This window comes from Neopelma chrysocephalum, unplaced genomic scaffold (assembly GCF_003984885.1).
Source record: "Neopelma chrysocephalum unplaced genomic scaffold, ASM398488v2 Primary Assembly neopelma1_97, whole genome shotgun sequence".
Classification (NCBI taxonomy): Eukaryota; Metazoa; Chordata; class Aves; order Passeriformes; family Pipridae; genus Neopelma; species Neopelma chrysocephalum.
Window position 1 is genome coordinate 3,908,080 of NW_020897760.1, and position 19,980 is coordinate 3,928,059.

At 41.4% G+C, this 19,980-nt stretch overlaps 1 protein-coding gene across 1 annotated transcript in view; it reads right to left on the reverse strand.

Moving 5' to 3' along the window:
* The window catches only part of COL24A1 (collagen type XXIV alpha 1 chain), a 133,767-nt gene extending 128,648 nt beyond the window's left edge, over window positions 1-5,119 (reverse strand). Inside the window, exons 1-3 of the mRNA XM_027694196.1 lie at window positions 4,955-5,119; window positions 833-907; window positions 147-575 (exon numbers count right to left, since the gene is read on the reverse strand). Of these exons, the coding sequence (XP_027549997.1) occupies window positions 147-575; window positions 833-907; window positions 4,955-5,119 (669 nt within the window). The remainder of the gene's footprint in view (window positions 1-146; window positions 576-832; window positions 908-4,954) is intronic.
* Window positions 5,120-19,980: the final 14,861 nt, after the last annotated feature.

Sequence of the window (19,980 nt, forward strand, 5' to 3'; positions counted from 1 at the left end):
TGGGGGGGGGCGCCGGGGGCCGGGCGGCGGGGGCGCCCCGCGGCTGCCCGCGGAGTCCGGCGGCGGAGCGGCGCTGCACCGCCTGCCCCGGCGGAGCTCCTGCCCGCCGCGGTGTTGAATTTCAGCGCTGGCTGCCTGGCGATTACATCAGCACACGCGGCCCCCGGGGCGGGCCGGGCCCCGGCCCTGCATGGTGCTTGCTGCCCCGCGCCGCTCCCCCGGGCGCCGACCCGCACCGGGACCCGGACCCGCATACGGGAGAGGAGCCGGACCCGGACCCGCACCCGCCGGCGGCAATGCCGAGCCGAGCACAGCCGGGCCCAGGTGCGGGCGGCCTGAGCGGCAGCGCTGGGACAGGTGATGCCGTTTAGTGCACCCGGAGGGTGAGAAGAGCCTTCGGCTGCCGATGGGCTCCAGCTGGGGAGACTCGGCAGGAAGCTGCGAGTTAAATTAAAAAATGGGGACTGGCGTGGGGGAGAGGATGAAACGATATAAAGAGGAAAAGCTGAGCGCGCTGGAGGGTTTGTATCTGTATTGGAGTTGGGTCCAGAAACATCCTTAACAATGTTTGAAGACTAGATGTAATTTAGTAGCATTAAAATGCCAAAAGAAATACACCACCATTCACTGTCTTCCTAGAGAGACAAAGGTCTTTTTAGCTTTAATTTCCAGTTTTCTTACCTTGTCCCTGTAACACAGCCTATTGTAACTTTATCCTGTAAGACATCTTTATGCAAACTGTCACTAGAAACAAACGCGGTAGAGTTAAGCAATACCACAGGTTGCAGTGCACACTGTACAGCAAACCTGTGGTCAAATCCTGCAGCTTTACTTCGGCAAAACTTCCATGAACCTCAGCAGAAATCTGTTGTGAGTTAGGGTTATGGTACTTGGCTCTTACTGGGTGCTACAAGAACAAAGATTTCACATCAGACATGCAGCAAATACCTTCTAGTTGTAGGTAAGTTAGAGAAAAATGTCATGAAATAAAACCAAACATATTCCCAAAGAGCAGAACATAAGAGAACTGAGAAGACATGAGGAAATGCTCTAAAAGACAGGAATTTTGTATTGTTGTCACTGAGGATGCTCCAGTCAGCTGAAAAGTACTTTTCTGGGTGATCCAGGTAGCTGGGAACTGGCAAAAAGATGGAGGGGAAAATTGTGAGGGAACCAAGAGCAAAGCTAAGTTGCTGAATTTTGCTGGGGATAAGAAACCAAAGTTATAGGGAAAAAAAATTATTCTCAGGCAATGCAACAGGATGTTTGATTTCGCATTCAAATTAATTTTCAATACCTTGAATCCTCATTGGCTGCAGGATTTCCTATTTATTTCACTTTTTGAAAGCCAAAGGTAAAAGCTGACAACATTTTGCTTTCCTGTCTAAGTACCTTACATTAAACAAACAGACAGCAAAGTGTGAAAATGTGTATTTCACTGAAGAGAACATGGTACCTGCCCAGGGAGATATTGGACACTACTGCAATAAAGTATTTGTCAGCCTTCTGTTTTAAATCACACTGGAATGGCTTCCAACAACAGAAGTATTGTATTTCGTTTAGTTTTTGTTTAGTAGCATTAAGATGAAATAACACATGTACATTACTGACTGGGTTTGATGCTAGTCCCTGAAATCTATCAGTCTCTTAAATAAGATGTCTAGTATGCAGTAAAAAAATAGTTGTTTTCTTAACCCTTTAGCATCAGTATTAGGGGTATTATGGAGAGAATTTTGCCCTGAGAGTGACCCTGGATAAACCATACCCTTGTTTCATTGCACATTGACAAGTACAGAAGCCAACCTGCAACACGTGGTGAGATGGGCTGGGGACATTACATGCAGAGATCTCCCTTTCCAGCAGCATTTGCACTGCAGAAGGCACGATTTGAGATTCTTGCCAGCTGCACATAAAGAGTGTGAATAAAAGCTTTACTGACTCTAATTATGCAGCTACTTAACCTAAGTTTAAAAATTAGCATTGGTTGCTCAGTTTTCTATATTCAAAACTACAAAATTAAGTTCACAAAGTAGGACTCTTTACTACTTATTGGCACTTTGCTCCTTATGACCTTATTACAGCCCTTGCTGGGGTTGAACACAGCCTTTAGGCTGTCTGGACAGGGTCCCTGGCTATGCTCATGTAAGGAGCCCAGGAGGCTGGTCAGGCCACAGGGAGGCACAAGCCAGGAGGAGGGTTACCTGGGCCCTTCCATTTCCTCACTGCGCACAGCTCACGTGTTTCAAAGTCATATGTACACAAACGGGTTGGGAATGTGCAAGTGATGCTCCTTCTTCCCTTCCCTGTGTCTCTCCACCTGGAAACTCTTGCACTTGTTTTTGTTGAGAAGAGACTGCTACTCTGCAGCTCAGTTGCTTTCCTCCCATGTTAGCACCCTTCAACAGCTCCTAGCAGAAGAAATTAGCACCATCTAATGCAGTTGAAGAAAGCAAACAAAAAAGCAAAAGGAAATTAAATTACTTCCCTAATATCAGGCACTGATTGAGTGGCACTGCTGGAAACAGTCTAGCAGTCCCCAACTTGCTACCCATCACCTTGTGTTTAAGATCAACTCCATATCTCTTCTAAGCTTCATGGCAAAAATCAGTATCAATTCTATTCTTACACTTGCTTCTTCCAACTGTTCTTACAGTCCAATAAGAAAACTGACTATGTTTAAAGCTATCAGATTACTTGAGTTTGTTTCCAGAGCTATATATAGCAGTGTGTATACTTACACACACGTAAGACATGGTCAAGCTCCAAACCTATTAGCACTTATTGCAACACAGTGATGCTGGAGTTTCATTTCCTATGGCAAATGTCCCAAGATCCCATCTTTTCACATCTTCTATCTTCTGCTTGTCCACAGCGTATCCCCGATTCCTTGTCTTTCCAAGTAAACTCGGGGATTACTGAAATAAAAATTTAATTCTTTCGAGACATCACTTCTTGTCTTTCTGATATGATTACAAGCTTTTCTTCTGTTTGTTCGCTCCTTTTCCAGCAGCTTTTTCCTCCTTTCGTGATCTGACTTGCTCATCTGTCACTCCAGATTACAGCTGCTGAGTTCCAGCCGTGCTTTGGGGCACAAAACAGGAGCTACTCTTAAACAGTGTAAGAGATGAGGAAAATGGTTCCTATCTGTAATTTGCCTTCCAGAAAATGTACAAGAGAGAGCAAAGGTTAGTATATTGCCAGAACCTAAAAATAAAAGAAAAAAAAAGAATTTGAAGGAAAATCTGTGAAATGGGAATGTGAGGACTGAGTGTTGGAGCCTGAACCTTATCCCTCTGCAACTGGGAGGAGCTTTGACTTTGACTTCAGTAGGAGCAGAATCGGACCCACACAAGTTTCCTGGTACTGTCCCAGAATTAAGAATTTTTGGCAGAAGGTCCATGCTGCTATTGAGTTCCCTTTGGAGAACCAATTTTCTCTGCACACCACAGTATATGGCGTTAGGCTACATACCAAAACTGCTGGAACCTAGTTCAGCAAAATCACTTAAAATTCTCTGTGGCAGCCAAAAAAAAGTTTAGCGCATTGCTCTGGGTAAAGAAAGTTACCACGCTATCAAATGTGATTAAGAAATACAAGATATGGAAAGGATTACAGCATGTCTTTGACAATAATCAGCTAAAATTGAAGAAAGGGGGACTTCAGATCTGAAACGATTAGACATGGATATTCATTGTAGAAAATGAAAAAAATTGTAATGACCAGCATTTGTCTTCTCTCTCTAGGTATGCCTGTTATGTTCTGGCAGTTTTCAGTATGCCAAAAGTCTGGAAATGCCTTTAAAGACCACAGATGATGACTATTTGGATTAATCCTATCCTTTCTAATTTTCAACTAGGAAATTAAAGAGAAAATTAAGATCAGTTTACATTCTGAAGCATTCAGAGTGAAGAGGACTTTTCTACCTTACAACATGAACACACAAAAACCTGTGAGAGGAAGGAGCTGAGGGAGGACGGGAGAGATGCTGGAAGTATAGGGGACCAAACTTAAGAGGTCCTGGCACACAGAGCAAAAAAAAAAAAATTGGCACAATAGAGTGAGGACTGAAAAAAATGCCAAGCCACAAATAACCATATAGACTAGTGGGATTCCTTAAGGTACTTAGTTAAAACAAACAAGGGAATATATCCAGTCAGGAGCAAGAAACAGAAGAGAGTCTCAGTGAACCGCAAGACGGAGTAGAGACTCCAGACCACAAGATTCCAGTGGCTTCAACTGGGAAAGGTGGCTCGCTAAAGCCAAGATACTTGTAAATGCTTACAAGTCCAGGTATTATCCATTTTGGAAAGTCACTGCTGTAGCAGAGACCCACCATGAAGCACAGTAAAAACTCATGTGGAGAGAGCTGAAACAGGCGATTGGAGCAGAGCCTTCTGGAGAAGTAACTCCACTTCCATCTGCTGAAAAGCTGTGACATCTTGTTCTAGTGATGGCACATCATATGCCATACCAAGAATGCAGAGAAGCCTAGCCAAACACACAAGAAAATATTAAAGGAAGAGAGGAGCCTGAGTAGCAGTTATTAGGAAAGTAGTAAGGGAACAGAAAATACAAGAGCAAGAATGAGCACAACTGAGGGACCATGGGAGCAGCTCACAAAGCAAGTAGACTCTAATTACCAAATGAGCCAAACTGCCAAGAGAGAAGCACAGTAAATTTCCATCTCAAAGAGGGGCTCTGGAGCCTAAGAACAACTGGTGAAACTAAAACCAGGAAGAGTTAGAGAAAACTCAGTGACTTTCATTTTTGGTTAATCTTTATTCCATCATTGATGGAGTGTTTGCCATCCAGGCAGGAAGCGAAGACACCCACTCCTACAGGCACAAAGATGTATTGGACATGAGGTATTTTCTGGGATACTCATTGAACTGAAAAAACCCTGGTAGCCAAAGTCCATAAATATGACTAAGAGTTTGATTCCTACCATCCCTACCGATGTGTGCTGAGAGACACAGCGAGCAAGACGGGCCTCAGCAGGCGTGTTTAAGGAGCATTCCCACACCAGCATGGTGGCTGTAACTTCCTGCCATGGACATTCAGAAACCTTGACAGGGTCCCCTGCATCAAGGCTTTCACAGCCCCAAAGCCTCCTGCCCATAGCAGGAGCCCTCCCCAAAAGGTCCCAGTTCTCTGTCATTATATAAAACTTGCTCTGTCTCCATCAGTAAAAGGAAGCAAAAGACTATTTTTTCAAAGAATGAAAATCTGGGTTTGGCCTATATGAAAAAAACACAAGCTCATAGCACCCAAGGACACCTGCTTAACCTCCTTGGTAGTGCTCTGTTGCATCCTTTCACATATGGGTCAAAACACCCTTTGAGATATCTTATGGGACATCTTTCTGCAGGATAAAATCTGCAGGTATTTCCTGAAACCCATTCTCTGTAAAAGAATAAAACTGGACCCCATTTGCAGTGAAACCATCCACACTCATACAGTGCTTTTAGCCTGCTAACAAAATATCATCAGCACTAAAAATTGCTCACACATCTGGAAGAACCAGGGCAGTCATCTGAGAATTATTTCATTCCCAAGCCGCAGAGAGCTCTACATCAGGCGAGTCTTTTTTGAAGACATTCTCTTTCTTTTCTCAGCAACTGTGGAAGATACTTCATTGTACAGTTCATTAGTCCTAGAAAAGCAAAGTCCTGATGATCTCTGTCTCCAGCCCTGGGACTGAATGTGTTCTTATACTGCTGCCCTGCAGCCAAGAATATGTATTCCTTCTGCAATAACTGAAAGTAGAGCTTTAGCTTGCTTCTGCAAAATTAGCTTCTGGCAACAGCAAGGGGAATTTGCAGAAGCTTTGGCCCTCCATTTCTCACCTGATGAGAGGTGAGATACTTATGCCTAATGGCTAACACCATGTTAAATCTCTGCCTTAGAGTTAAGAGGACTTGTTCTCACATTAAAAATCTTATCAGAATTTTCTCCCCAATTATAAAAGCAGAAAATTCCATGAGGCTCCTGTTTATGACCTTCAAAATTAAGCAAAATATAGTTGTTTCAGGCAGCCACAAGAAGTTAATTTTCCCTGCTCAAATTTCAAAAGAGAGAGAAATAATATCTACTATGAATAGTTATGAACTCCATCTTCTGGAAGAGAGAAATTTAATCACAAAAACATAAATAATTTGACCAATTTTCAACCATTAAAAATAAATTATTGTTCTGTTATGTCAGAAAGTTTCCTCCAAGTTCCCACTAATTCTCTCTAGGGGTTTTTTAATACTCTGAGTCTTTTAACACAGAGCCTACTTAAATCATGCAGAATAATGGAGTAATTTAAAACTGATGACAATTGTTGATGATGTTTAACAAAACAGGTGTTTCCAGGCAGGTATTAACATTATCAATGAAAACAGAATTTGTACTATTTCCCACCTTTTTCTTCTCTCAAGTAACAGAAGAAAAGAGAAGAAAGTATATAAGAAAGAGAAGAAGTATGCTTCTTCTATAAGTAAACCATCATAGAATTTCTTCACAACTTTTTGGCTCCCAATTATCAAAAAAAATGGGGCTTATTGTTGTTTGGTTTCTCGGAATCTCTGGATTAAGAAAGCCAAAATTATCATCAAGTACAACTTGGTATTTTTGTATGATGAACATGTAATTTCCAAATTAAAAATTTTATGTCAGGCATGTATAATAGCAGGAAAAAAAATTTCTATAGAGGAAGAGATTTTAAGTTGATTGCTTTTTCTGAAAATACCAGACAGATGAATATGTGGACTTGAAGACTGAAATACATTGGCACTAACTTCAAGGCTGATATTTTTACAATAGTAATATAATTAATTTTCGTAAATCCTTTACAGCTGTACCACCAATAGAGCGTAGTATTTTTAATAGCCTGTTTCATCACCTTATTTTTAGAGATGAAATTTTGATCCTGTTCTTCAGTTATTTAAAATTTATTAAGTATGTAAGCAAGAACTACTGTTGCAGGAAAGTAAAAGACCAAGTCTTTCACCTGAATTATTTCAGATAACCCTTCCCCCTTCCCCACTCATGTCATGTAAGAAACTGAATAAAATCCTTCCATAAATACTGATTCAGAAATTTAAAAAAAACTAGAAAAAATATGAATACATCTGAAAGATGATACTTCTTTTTCTGCTTGGATCAAAGAAGTTCATTAAGCCAGATGTGCCTGGATTACTCTAATTACAGAGAGCTGTAAAAACCTTATGGTTATTTAGTTATCCAGTTTTGGCTTAGACATAATCAAAAGTTGAACAACAGATGAGTAACTGCACCATGTTGACCCAAACACACATGCAACAGTTTAATGAATGAACTCCTTCAAAGCCGAGAAGTCTAGAACTTGTCAAAGAACCAGCATCAATTTTCGCTTGCAACTTCACATTGCATGCTGGAGTTCTTACAGGGTCCTGGATGACTTTTCACAGGCCTGCAACCTTCTTCTGGTGCTCAACATCCTCCAGATGGGCACTCCACCCTAGGACCTCCAGGAAGTGTACAGCATCTGTCCTGGATGGATTGAAAGAGTGGTTCAGCATTGTAGCAAGTTGCCCAAGGATGTGGTGGGGTCACCATCTCTAACAGTGTTCAAGAGGCATCTGGATGTGGCACATGGGGATATGGTTTAGGAGTCATTATGGCAGTGCTAGGCTGATGGTTGGACAAGACAATCTGAAGGTCTCTTCCAACTTTGATGATGCTGTGATTCTGCAAAAGCTGCTGGTTCTGCAATGTGGAATTTTATGCACTGAAGTTACTTCACTTAGAACTCTGACAGGAAAAAAATAATCTAATCTTCATTTTGCATAGCAGCAGGTAACATATTACTCCAGATTTGTAAGTAATTTAATAGAATAGTTACGGGGGAAATAGTTGCTAACACTGACAATTGCTCCCTTGTTGATGTTAGGGATTTTATTTTCCTTTCTCTCCTATGCCTCTCCAGTTCAGCTGCTTCTCTCATTTGACAGTCATCCATGAAGACACTGAAGAAAATGATACCACAAAACATTTGGAAGAGGGAGTGTTTACAAAGCATATAAATAGACTGTGCTGTATCCAGAATAATTAGCTGTAAGCAAAGTAATAAAAAATGTGAAGAACTTACAAGTATGCCAAATGACTGAAAATCCAAGATTTAGTCAGATGTTAGGGATAGGTTGCATGTTATAAGCATATAGAAAAAGTGCCACTGCATAATCTGAGGGGGAAAAAAGTAAGCAATGAGCTACATTCAGATCAAATGCATGTAATGCAGCTGAAATATCCATCAAGCAAGATGATAATTTAGCTCATGATTCTAAAAATACATCTCTGCAATCTTATGCACAATGTGCAAGGCAGGATGCATCTTCCAGACTATGTACTGAAAACTGAATAATTCTGAAATAAGAGCTTTAAAAGCCTTAGAATTCTTCAGAACTTTGCTGTTGCAATTAGAGCTTCTGGAGAGAATTATTTAGAAAAAAGGACAGTAAGCATTAGAAGTATACCTCATTTCTATTGTGTAAGCAGCTAGTTCACAATGAAAAACTCTGTCCCTCCTTGCCCCCTGCTGTTATGTTTTAAAAATTAATGCAGGACTCCATCAGATCAATGTTTATTTCAGACAGAGTTTTTGGCTGAGCTGTAGCTAATGTCCTTGGCATGTTTTAAGTAGCATATCAGAATGAATCATCTACTTTGGTAATACCGTATTATATTGCTGTCTCTTGTCTGGAGAAGTAATGTGTAGCAAGGGAACCTTTAAGGATTCAGTCTCCAGTTTAGGAGACATGTACACATGCTGCAATATGGGACTGCAGTCCATTAAACAACAGCACCCTGAACTTACACACTCCATGCACACACCTCTCTTGATGTACCTGTTGTAGTCTAAAACATGAACTAATCCTCTCACTTTGTATTTCCCAGAATATAATACAGAAAAAAACCCTCAATGATATCGTTAAACCATTTTGTTTTGCTAAGGGTCTCAATGCATCATACCAAGGGGAGCATGCTGCACTTTCTAGCCACTGACTGAGGAGCTGGATGCAGAGGGAAGTGGACACAGGTCAGGGGCTTTGTTATCCTGTTATCATCCAGCCTTCAGCACCACTTGTGTATTTTTAGAGCAGAGTATCAAATATGTGCAAAACATAAATGCTGATAGTTGCCATAATATATGGTGATCGTCTCAGTATGTTTTGGGCCATTGAGATCCCTTCTTACTCTCAGAAATATACTTGCAGAGGCACATTCAGAGCTTGAGGTAAGTCTGGCAGCTATCAGTCTCTCTCCCGAATTGCTGACTTCAGTTATGCACCATCAGTAACATTGTTTTCTCCATGGGCTTTAAGACTTGTTTCATCTCATTCAATGGCTTTGTCTCCTGCAGGAACTGCTCTGCCCAGTGATAGTATCAGATGAATGTACCATAGCAGAGTCTGGCCCTTTGCAACCTTGCACCTGTACACTCTCTAGCATAGTAGCTTGGAGTTTCTTAACACAAAATTGCTTCCTTTGCAATCTGTTGTGTAGTTCCAAGAGCTGTAAATTCAAAAAGCTTGGTGGATGGTGGTACTTCAAATTGCATTGAGCTATTTTTTTGTCACGTGAGTGCTTAAAATCTGAAGAGGTTATCCTTTCAAACAATACCAGCTGTGCTACAATAACTTTTTTTAGTTCTGTTTTTTGGATTGACATTGCTAATATCACATCAGACTCTACATCATAGGCTTGCTGTTGTCTGCCTGAGCTCACATATCTGAAAGGTTTGCAAACAGCAGCATACTACACTCTGATGATATTGCTGCCCACTTTTAAAACAAAACCAGAAATAGTCTACTGATAGGAAGTTATTTAGTTTTCCCATTTAACTTCGCTGCAGCTCCTGATCATGTCCCAAAAGCCCCTGGGAACCCCATTCTTCTGCATTTCACATCTACATGGAGCTTGGACCCTGTGTCTTGTCCCTTTTCCTGCACTTTCCCCCTCCATTTATGCTGTGTAAAGCCAGATTGTTTGGCATCTTGTTTGGTGTTCTGCTTTCATTGACAGCTGAGCTTCCCTGTATTCCCTGTAAGGGGAAGAACACACACAGAGGTAATTACAGGGGCCAAACAAAGCTGCACAGCGAGTCACAGAGCTGCATCTTGTATGTGGCTTTGTTTGTAAGTTATGGGTCCTCGTGCAACAGCCTTGTTGGAGCACTTTGAGAACCTCTCATAAAAGATTTCAGCATAACCAGGAAAGGTTTCTTTGTCCAACCAATCCAGTGTTTTATCTCTTGGCAGTATACAAGTGCAGACTTTATCTGTTCCATACTGTAATGAATTTTTCCCTCTCCCACTCTTGCATACCCATCTATCTTAAGGTAGGCTATAGCACTACATATAGTGCTATATTAGAAGAGGAAAATAATTTTTATCAATTTAATAAAAATTATTTTAATATTTAATATTGAACATACATGCAACCCAACAGTGCCATTCAGAGGTTGAAACATGCCATGTTCTCATGACAGATGATACAATATCTTTATCATGCCCTTGTGTTTATGCGCTGTGGGTTCTCTTTTTTTCAAGATTTTCTGATGTGTTAAATTACTTCTATGTTGTTTGCTGACAGCATAATTTGGCTCTGGAAATGTTACAACCAATTGTATGAAAGTCTTAAGTTGCTTCCCCAACAGCAGGTAATGACATCTCACACCAGGGCTTTGCTTTGGTCTACTTCCCTTTGTCATATTTTCAGTTTTAATTTACCTTGCAATTGTGCAGTCCTGAATGTACTACAGTAAGAATTCACAGTGAGAGAGGAATAGCAAATCACTTAGAAATTTTCCACAGACAACTTGGATACTGTTTCATGTGTAAAGGAGTAAAGTAAGTACTTACAAATAAATAAGTTGCAGGGGATTGGTTTTAGTCTCTTAGTAGAGGAAGTCAAGCCATGATCTGGAATTATAATCAGAAACATAGCTCATATTTTGCAAGTCATCTCTTCAGCAAGAGTGGTTAAGAAATCTTCATTTTTGCCTAAACATGATATATTCATGAGTCCCTTGTTTCATACTGCATCCTAAATTGACAGTAAAATGCTAAAAGCTGCTGCTCCAGCTCCTTGTAAGCAGCAAACCTGAAATTCTTTATCTTGTTTTACTTGAAGTTTAAATCAAGCTAAGAAAACACATCCTCTTTTCTATAGTATTTCTACCTGCAAAAAGCTACCTATTACTTTTAGATATACAAATATTTAAGGAAAAATTGTAGTCTATGATATTCTTTTCAAAGAGGTAGATTTTACCTTGTTTTCTGCAGAGGCATCTCACCAGGACACTTTTCAATTCTTTCTCAGTTTCACGTCAAATATTACAATAAACAGCAAATGCCCATGAGTGGAGTGAGGGGTCAGCGTTTTTCAGATAAAACCAAGGAGACAACTATTTTTCTTTGTGCCATCATGACACAAGCAATTCCTGCCAGTGTTATCAACAGCTACACAGTCATCCAAAATTGAACAGACTTTCAGGTCGAGAAGAGTAAGATAATTTTAGTGAGATATTTGTGTGCATGTTACAGGAATTGGAAAAAAAACCTGAAAAACCATGGGGGAAAAAATAGCATGAAAATGCTTCTTAAACAGTTTCTTTGGGAACATCTCAGAGATCATCTAAGTATGAATATTTACTGAAAAGATACTTTTCTTTCTCTGATTTTTCAGGGACTAAGATAAGATTTTATAGATGTTATGGTTAAATGTGACTGCTTTAGAGAACTGTTAACTCCAGTGTTAGGTGTTACTCTGTATTAGAATAACCTTTCTGACCTTTTCTTTTTTACAGACCTGTCACAGAAGTGAAGAAAAATTTTAAGAGTATGCCTGCCCCAAACCTTTGACAGGTTAGTTTATAGACTCCATAGCTTTATACAAACAACTTCAAACCCTCTTAAATCTGGAAGAAGATATATGCCTAACATGGAAGTTCAAGTCTCACATGTATTTAGGGCACATTAGTACATCAGTCTCTTAATCGAGAAGGAGGATTTCTCACCCTGAACCTGATGATGTGCTTTCTCAGGGAGAAAGAAACATGGGCAGTTTATTTCCAGGAGCTTGCAGTCAGGGCTGCTTTACATCTGCCTTATGTGATGATCCAGAGACAGATGGACTGCACCCTCACCAGCCTCTGGCCTGAGCTGAGTCTGAATCAGGACCTTCCCTTCACTGAACATTAAAGCTGCATATGGAAAACAGCATGAAGAAAACTCCACTAAATACCAAAATACCTCAGTCTTTAAAGATTCAGAAGTTTGTCTGGCTGACATAACAGTGGAAATGAGAAAACTTGAGGTATCAGCCTGGCATGCCTTGCTGTGTCATGGGCTAATAGGGATGAAACAGATTTGGTGGTGTGTTTCCAATGCCAGCCTGCAGGTGAATCATATTGTCATGCCATCTTCAGGGTAACAGAGGTCACCACTGTGATTGGGTCTAACACCAGGACAGCAGTTCTTCAAATTCAGTGGCACATGTCCTGCCTGAGGGGCCGTGTTATCTTCCCCAACACACACAGTTCATTTGATCTGACCAGTGCGAGTACCAAGCAGCTGTGCTGACATGTATTTTTACTGCTGGCTTGTAATCTCATTGAAATGGAGTAAACACACAGGCACTACAGCAGCATCAGTCCTGATGGCAGAGGCCTGACAGGGCAAGGCAGAGAGCTGTGCTAACATGAGCAGGGCAGAGGCAGCAGGACAGTTAGCTGGGCAAAGGACTCCAGTTCATGCCTTGCTCTGTGGGACAGGTCAATCAGCTGCATTACAGGTGAACACACTGACAGTATAGTTGCACTAGGATTCACACCATTGCTCCATGAATTTTAGGGGATTAGTCAGTATTATTGTCATATGGAAATAATGTACCTCCAGGAAAGTGAGAAATACCAACACGGGAAGAGGAGAAAACCTTAGAATAGTTTCAGATTACCATCACACCTTCCTCATGCCGAATGCTAAAAGATCCCATGTGCAGCAGGTATGGCAACTTCCTTGGTCTGCCTGCCAGCTCCAAGGCAGCCTGGACTCCTGTGCAGCATAGCTTCACCTTCAGCAGCTCTCCCCCAAACATGCAGCACTTGAAAAGAGGCTTGGGCAAGGCTTCAGCAGCCCTGGGGTCTTCCAGCCGTGGAGGTCAGTCATGACAGTGCAGTTGCCTGGGGTGAGGATCTCCCCTCTGGCCTGCAGGGGACAGCAGCTAGAGAGAAGTGATGCCAGGTGGGACTAAATCCTGCTGCACATCAGACGCTGCACCCAGGTGCAGGGCTGGTTCAGTGGACAATATTCCCTTTGGACACCAGAGTCCAAGGCAAATGTAATTGAGAATACAATCACTACTCAGGTCAGCTGATTACATTTCTCATGTACATTCAATCAATTCTGTCCTCACTTAAATTTGTTTTCCACTAACTGCACCAATTTCCATGATGATATCCTAGATTTACACTAACGAGAAGAAAAAACCAGACCTTCTGAATTCCCTGAAAGTTGTCTTCGTTTTGGTTTTGGCTTTTCTTCAGCTCATCTAGTAACAAGATATGTGACAGGCCTACTCAGTAACACTTTTCTGGCAAACAACTGACATTAACAAGAAGAATTTAAGGAAATATTGTAATTCTTTACAATACATTTGTAAATGAAGAAAAATTCTTTACATCTGGCATTTTCATTCAGCCAGCAGGTACTTTTCATCATTTACTGGGATGTTATGTCCATAATAGAAGGGCAATAAATGATCCAACAAAAACAGTTGACATCTATAAAGCATATTAAATATTGATGTCTGACTTGGGACTTGGACAGAACTGAACTGGTGACAAAGCAGAGGAGCCATGTCCCAGAATGTTGCACAGTGAAAACCAGCATTAATTAACTTTCCATTTCATTCTACAGCCTTTTTGAAATGAATGAGTGTATCTTCTTGATGACTTTTCCAGCCTTGTTCTAGAAGAGGAAATGGAAAAGACTGTGGTTGATGCATTAAAAGCAAGGGGAAAGCTGTCTAAGCTTTGTCATGTTTCCTCTTTATTCTAGACGAGGATGAACTCTTTCTTGCAAGAAGCTTATTGAAATGGGCAAGTAGTACAGATATCCTGGAAACAGGAACAGTTTGTGGCTGATGACCTTTGCATAGATTATTTATGGAAAAAAGTATTTGTGCAGGTACCATAAGGAAATCTAGGAAACGACTATTTCCAAAAGAGCATGATATGACTTGATTAACCACATCTTATTATAATACTTTTCTGCATGGTCAAGGACTGTTCAAAGGGTCAGATACAATAGGAAGCTTGTAACAAACAATGCACTGGACAACGAATGGATAATTCCTTCAGAGGAAGGAATTTCTACTGATTTGTGGTTTGGGGGAGGTTGTCCCCTTTCATCCCTCTCAAAACCAGGATAAATGAGATGTGTCCTTCACTATTACAAACATGACTTGCATGAGAGGTACATCTGAGCATCCCAGACAGGGGGAGTGGAGATGGTTCCAGTGACCATATTTCAGAACAGGGCCATTACACTCAGACATTGGCACTCTGGTGGGTTTCCTATTTCTGCCAGTCCCCCCGACATTGCTTTAGCTTTCAGGCTTCAAACTCCCTTTTGCATTCATGTCAAGCAACTTTACCATAAACAAGAATCAACCCCAGACGTCTTTACAAGAAATACTACATGGGAAAAAATGCATAGTGCTACAAAGATAGAAATCTTTCCTCTCTCCATCCATTTTCAAACCTGAAATTTTCCTTAGACATATAAAGACACATATAATTAAGGACATTGAGCTAGCTGTAGGGATGCAAATTTGTAGCCCTGCTCTAAATTAGGCTGTTAAAGCAGAAGTGGTAAGACAGACCACTAATCAAGCAGAAAACTATCTATAGAAGGAAGGAGGGGGCATGGCATGTCTGCCTACACATCGTGTAATGGCCTTGCACCTGCAATGCCCTCATTACACAAGTGACATATTCTCCCTCTCCCAGCAACCTCATATTCTATGCCTGGAGCATGTCTTCACCCAAGTGCCCTTGGCAAGGGTTGAAGGACAGGAAGAAACACTTTCTGCATTTAGATAGGGTGATCAGGGGCTCAGGTATTGCTGAAGTGTCATATTCACAGCTTCCCAGAGGCTTACAGTGAGGCAATCACAGACAGGTTCTAGGCTCAAATACAAGTTCCCAAGTTTGTTCAGTAGTTTGTGGGGGGAAAGGGGGATCACTGGCCTATACACTTCCACTGCAATACAAATTACTATCAAATTATCTGGTGTTTCATGGCAGGACAGGTGTTTGCAGAGTGGCAGTTGGCCACTGCTCAGTAGGAGCACTGGGGCAACTCCTCAATGTGCAGCTGCGGGGGCAGCAGTGGGGCTGTGACCTGCAGCACAGTCCTGCTCAACACCCACACGTCTACTGGGCTCCAAACACCTCCAGTACATCACTACTTTCAGTTGAAATTCCATTGCATAGTGGTTAAGGTGTGAAACTACAAAGAAATCATGTGTGCAGCCCTTCTGACACTTAGAGGCCTGGCAAATCTGACCCTGTGAGAAAGTAGCAATTGTGGATATTTGCCATTTTCCTTCTTTATACAGGTGTAGCTGACAAGGCCAGTGAAAGCATCAAAGTTGAGAGAGCTTTCTTCTTTTACGTAAAAGCCTGTATTATGCAGCTCTCAAACATGCAGTTTGCAATGTCTGAAGGAAATCAGTTTGGATGAAAGAGGAGCTCTGTGCAGGCTACACATGTTCTGCGAATCCTGGTTTTGCTTCTGTTCCAGGAGTAAATCTAACACCAGTAGTGAACACTAAGTGACACACCAGGCAGTTCCTGTTCACCGTGGGATCCTGGTTTCAATACAGCAGAACTTCTGGAAGAGCCTGTCCACACCCACTGACAGCACAGGGAACATGGGAATATTTGTCTCCCAAAGCATTTTTTAACTGGTTAGATGTGAAAAAGCAGGCTGGGAAAATAGAGGTGGAGGCACAGAGTTCCATTGCGCTCAATAGCTTTTGTTCTCTTATGTATCACTTTGCCTCTTCCTTGCTTCATGCCTGCCCCTGCACTGCAAGGGCACCTCCTGCCTCCCATAACCTCCCCGCTCCTGGGGCTGCCCCGGCACATGCTGACAGTTCTGCACCTCTCCCTGTGCCCTCCCAGCCTCCATGGTCACAGCTGCACCCTCACTGAGACACCATCGCTGCTGGACACAGTGGGAGGCACAGAGCAGGGCTGGAAACTCACTTTTTAACTCATTTTTTCCTATGCCTGGGACAGGTAATGCCAGGTCATTCCTACACAATCCCCATGTTGTGGGGGAGAATCAAATAGCGTGGTTGGATGGACACCTTCGCAGGAAGTCAGTAGAAGGCATGCATTACTTACCAAAAAAGTGAACTTCTTGTGATGAAAATTGTCATTTAGGACAAAGCCTCCTTTCACCAAAACACAACATTTTAGATCACTTCCCTTCCCTTCAAGTTCCTCTTTCTCCAAAAATCACACTCCTCCTTTCTTTTGTTGTCAAAATGATACTTCCAGAATAAACAAGTAATATAGCAGTCATGCCAAAACAGTGGGAATTCTTTCCTATAATAGAGCTTCTTGCTGAGAAATTAATTTAAAGGAGGATGAGGTAAATTCAAACTTGTTTTATTCTCTCAGTGGCAGGAGTGGAAATGTTGCTACTGCAGAGTCAATGGATTAGTTATTTTGTAGCTCTTCACTGACTGCTTCCCCTGTGTTTTCAAGATCATGGGAGATATTTTTATTACCAGCTCAGTGAATGGAAATACTGCCAGTGATGAGCATAATTACCTCAATGTACCTACATGCCAGTGTTTCAACGCACCTGCTACTGATTCAGTAGGGCAAGCCTGATTACCTGCCATTGAATGCTGCCTGTTGTATTGCAACAGCGTGAAAGAAAGCTAAAGATGTGCCTCACAAGGCCATGGTGTGGTTCTATCTGCCCCTTCACAGTGGACGTGGCATAAGACAAGGTGGAAATACTCTGCAATGTGCCTAACTCTCACCAGCTGCTCTTGGAGAAGGAACAAAATAAGACTCAAAGCTCCCATCCATGTGCAACAGCAGCTGCATTCAACCAACCACTAGAAACTGCAGGATTAAACACATCCATTTCTCCCCAGAAAGACAGAAACAAACCCAACATCATTCTACAATGAATCAACTTTGTTCAAACATATTGATCCTACTAAGCATGGCACTCACAACACATTATAACAGCCTTATTTACATGCTACTTCTCAGAGAGACACCGAGAACAGCTGCCCAGGACCACTACTCACCCAGCTGAAGTGCAGAAGTTCTGTAGGAGAACATCTCATCAGCCTCCCCCAACAGGAAAGAAGGTTGCTGAAGGCCTGGAGAGTATATAGGGACACTAAGTGATTGTTGGGGGCTGATCATTGTAATTGGAGACAATACATATCAACTGAAGCCTCATATAGAAGGCCATAATGTATTAAATCATCAGTCTGTGTTTTATGTCTTTTTCATATCTGTTATTTACATTTTTCTGGCTTATTGATCAGCAGCCCCCATACAAGTGAATGAGGGAACACAGCCCTGTCATCAAAACCACACCACCTTCAAAAACTGCTAACATGGGGTTAAAGGCTTTACCCCAGCAGTCAACTTTCCTTACCATAGCTGTTTTTTTTTGGAAGGGGGAGAATAGATATATTTACAGGTCTTTTGAACTTCTAAATCAAGCTGGAAGGAATTCAAGTGCCCAAGAGGAATTTATCATAGCTGCTGGGGGATAGGAAATTTGCATACACATTCCTGTTAATATGAGTAAGCAAGAAAAGAAGGCACAAACTCTACCTCTGCATAAAGCACATCCATCTCTATGCTAAAGTGATTTATGAGGTAAAACCATCTGCCTTTAAGCATTTCTTAAAGTAGAATCAACTACTGATGATAAACCAGCTATTTAGACAGATGGATAAATACACAGCTGTAAGCAGATGCAGCTCAGTGTCAGTCCACAGCACAGACAGGTCCTGTACCAGTGGTGAGCATGGGTCATTGCAAGTGTCACCTTCCAAAGTAGGTTCAGAATTGTATCCAGTGTTGGGCATCATCACAATATCTTCCAATATGATGTATGTTATGATACTGGTGGCTTTCTGGGACCTGCAAAAATCAAAAATGCTTCTCCTAAACTTAGTACACTTTGCTGCACCGAATGACAACAGAAAAATGTCCTGCTACATCTTCCAGTCCTGGGTTTGCTTAGCTAAACCAGGTCTGGGGCTAAAATAGAACAGACAATTGGTTGACAACCCAGGTTTGTCTCACTAAAGGTGACATTACCCAAAACGCAATTTGCTGAGGCGATTCCTGAACTGACAGCCCACTGTGCAGTGCCCAGTAAAGCCTGAAACACACACTGTATGTAAGAAACTGTGCCCAGGCTTTTTTCCGAGACCTTTTTGGCCTTGTGCATTGAAAGAACATGAATGAGGCTATCACGTGCCAGGGTGTTACTAGCTTAACACGGACATGTTGTGTATCTCTGAGAGTCCTCCTCCTTGTGCTGCCCCCTCGGGGTCTGGTGTCTGCTGTGTCTGCTGGCTGCTCTCAGAGGATGCCTTTCCAGCCAGCTGCCTCTGCTGCAGGGAGATTTACACAGTGTCTATATGACTGCCAGCTATAGACTTGATAATACCTAAACACCTACTTCTCACCTCTTTAGGTGAAATGGGTTAAATCCATATGTTTAACTTTTATTTTTCCACATTCTAGAGCACATAAATACACACCAGATGTGTGTAAGAGGGGATGAACAGACAGCGAAAAGCTATATCAGAGCCTGCCTTTACATCTCCAGCTGCTTCTAAGGATGCTTTTGCACTGGTTGGTACCGGTTGGTTGCTCCCACTCATGGGGCCCTGAGGAAGCAGCTCTGTGTCCAGACATGGTCAAGGGTGGACCTCCCTCTTAAGATTTCACCACCAAGGACTTGAGAGCATCTGTTTCTAAGTATGATACACCCAAGATGTATTTCACTGCAGGTTGTGGCTTTTGGGATTCAACCTCCTAGAACTAAAGCACCAGTAAATTAAAAAAGTCAAATACAGAAGGCAGAAGTGATATGAACATTTGAACCAAAGTGAAGAATAGATCGCAGTCTTGCCTTGACAAGATTCTCATGGTAACGTCATAAACCATTCTGTCAGTAATTATTAATTAATACTATGAACTATGTGAAATTTTCATTTTTTTTCTCATAGTCTTACATTTCTTTTAAATTATTTACTATCTCTCTAGTGAAATTAACTTTGTACTCCATAACAGAGGACTCAGCACATTTACAGTTATTAATGTCTGTTGAAGGACCATGTTTTTAAGTATCTAAAGATTTAAGGGATTTTTTAATAACATTTTTTTAACATTACTTTTTTTTCCCCTTCATGGATTTTTTTCTATTTTTACAGGCTACAAAACCCTTAAAGGGATTCCTTCTGCTGTAAAGTTTTTTTTTCTCAAAGGAGCAAGTGTCTTTTAATTTCAGAACTGTATACAGAGATATTTTGCCATGCATAAGATTTTTATTCACAATAGGTAATAGTTAAAAAAAGAAAAACTGGCTCTAAACATAAAATTAAATCATTCAAGTCAGTGAGAACATCAACAGGAGCTGGTTTATGCTGTTTATTAGAGAGATGCTGCTAATATCAAATGATCTGAAAAGATTCCACAGATAAAGGTTTCCTGAGCATAGAAATTTTAATTATAATTTTGCTGAAAATTGAATGTATTTAGATATAATTCCCAGTGCAGGTAATGATCCTGCTTCCCATAGGATACGCTTAATCCACCAAAAACACTCTCAGAGTGCCTTTATTTGACTGAGTCCATCTGGGAACTCCACATATGTTAGAAAAAAGATT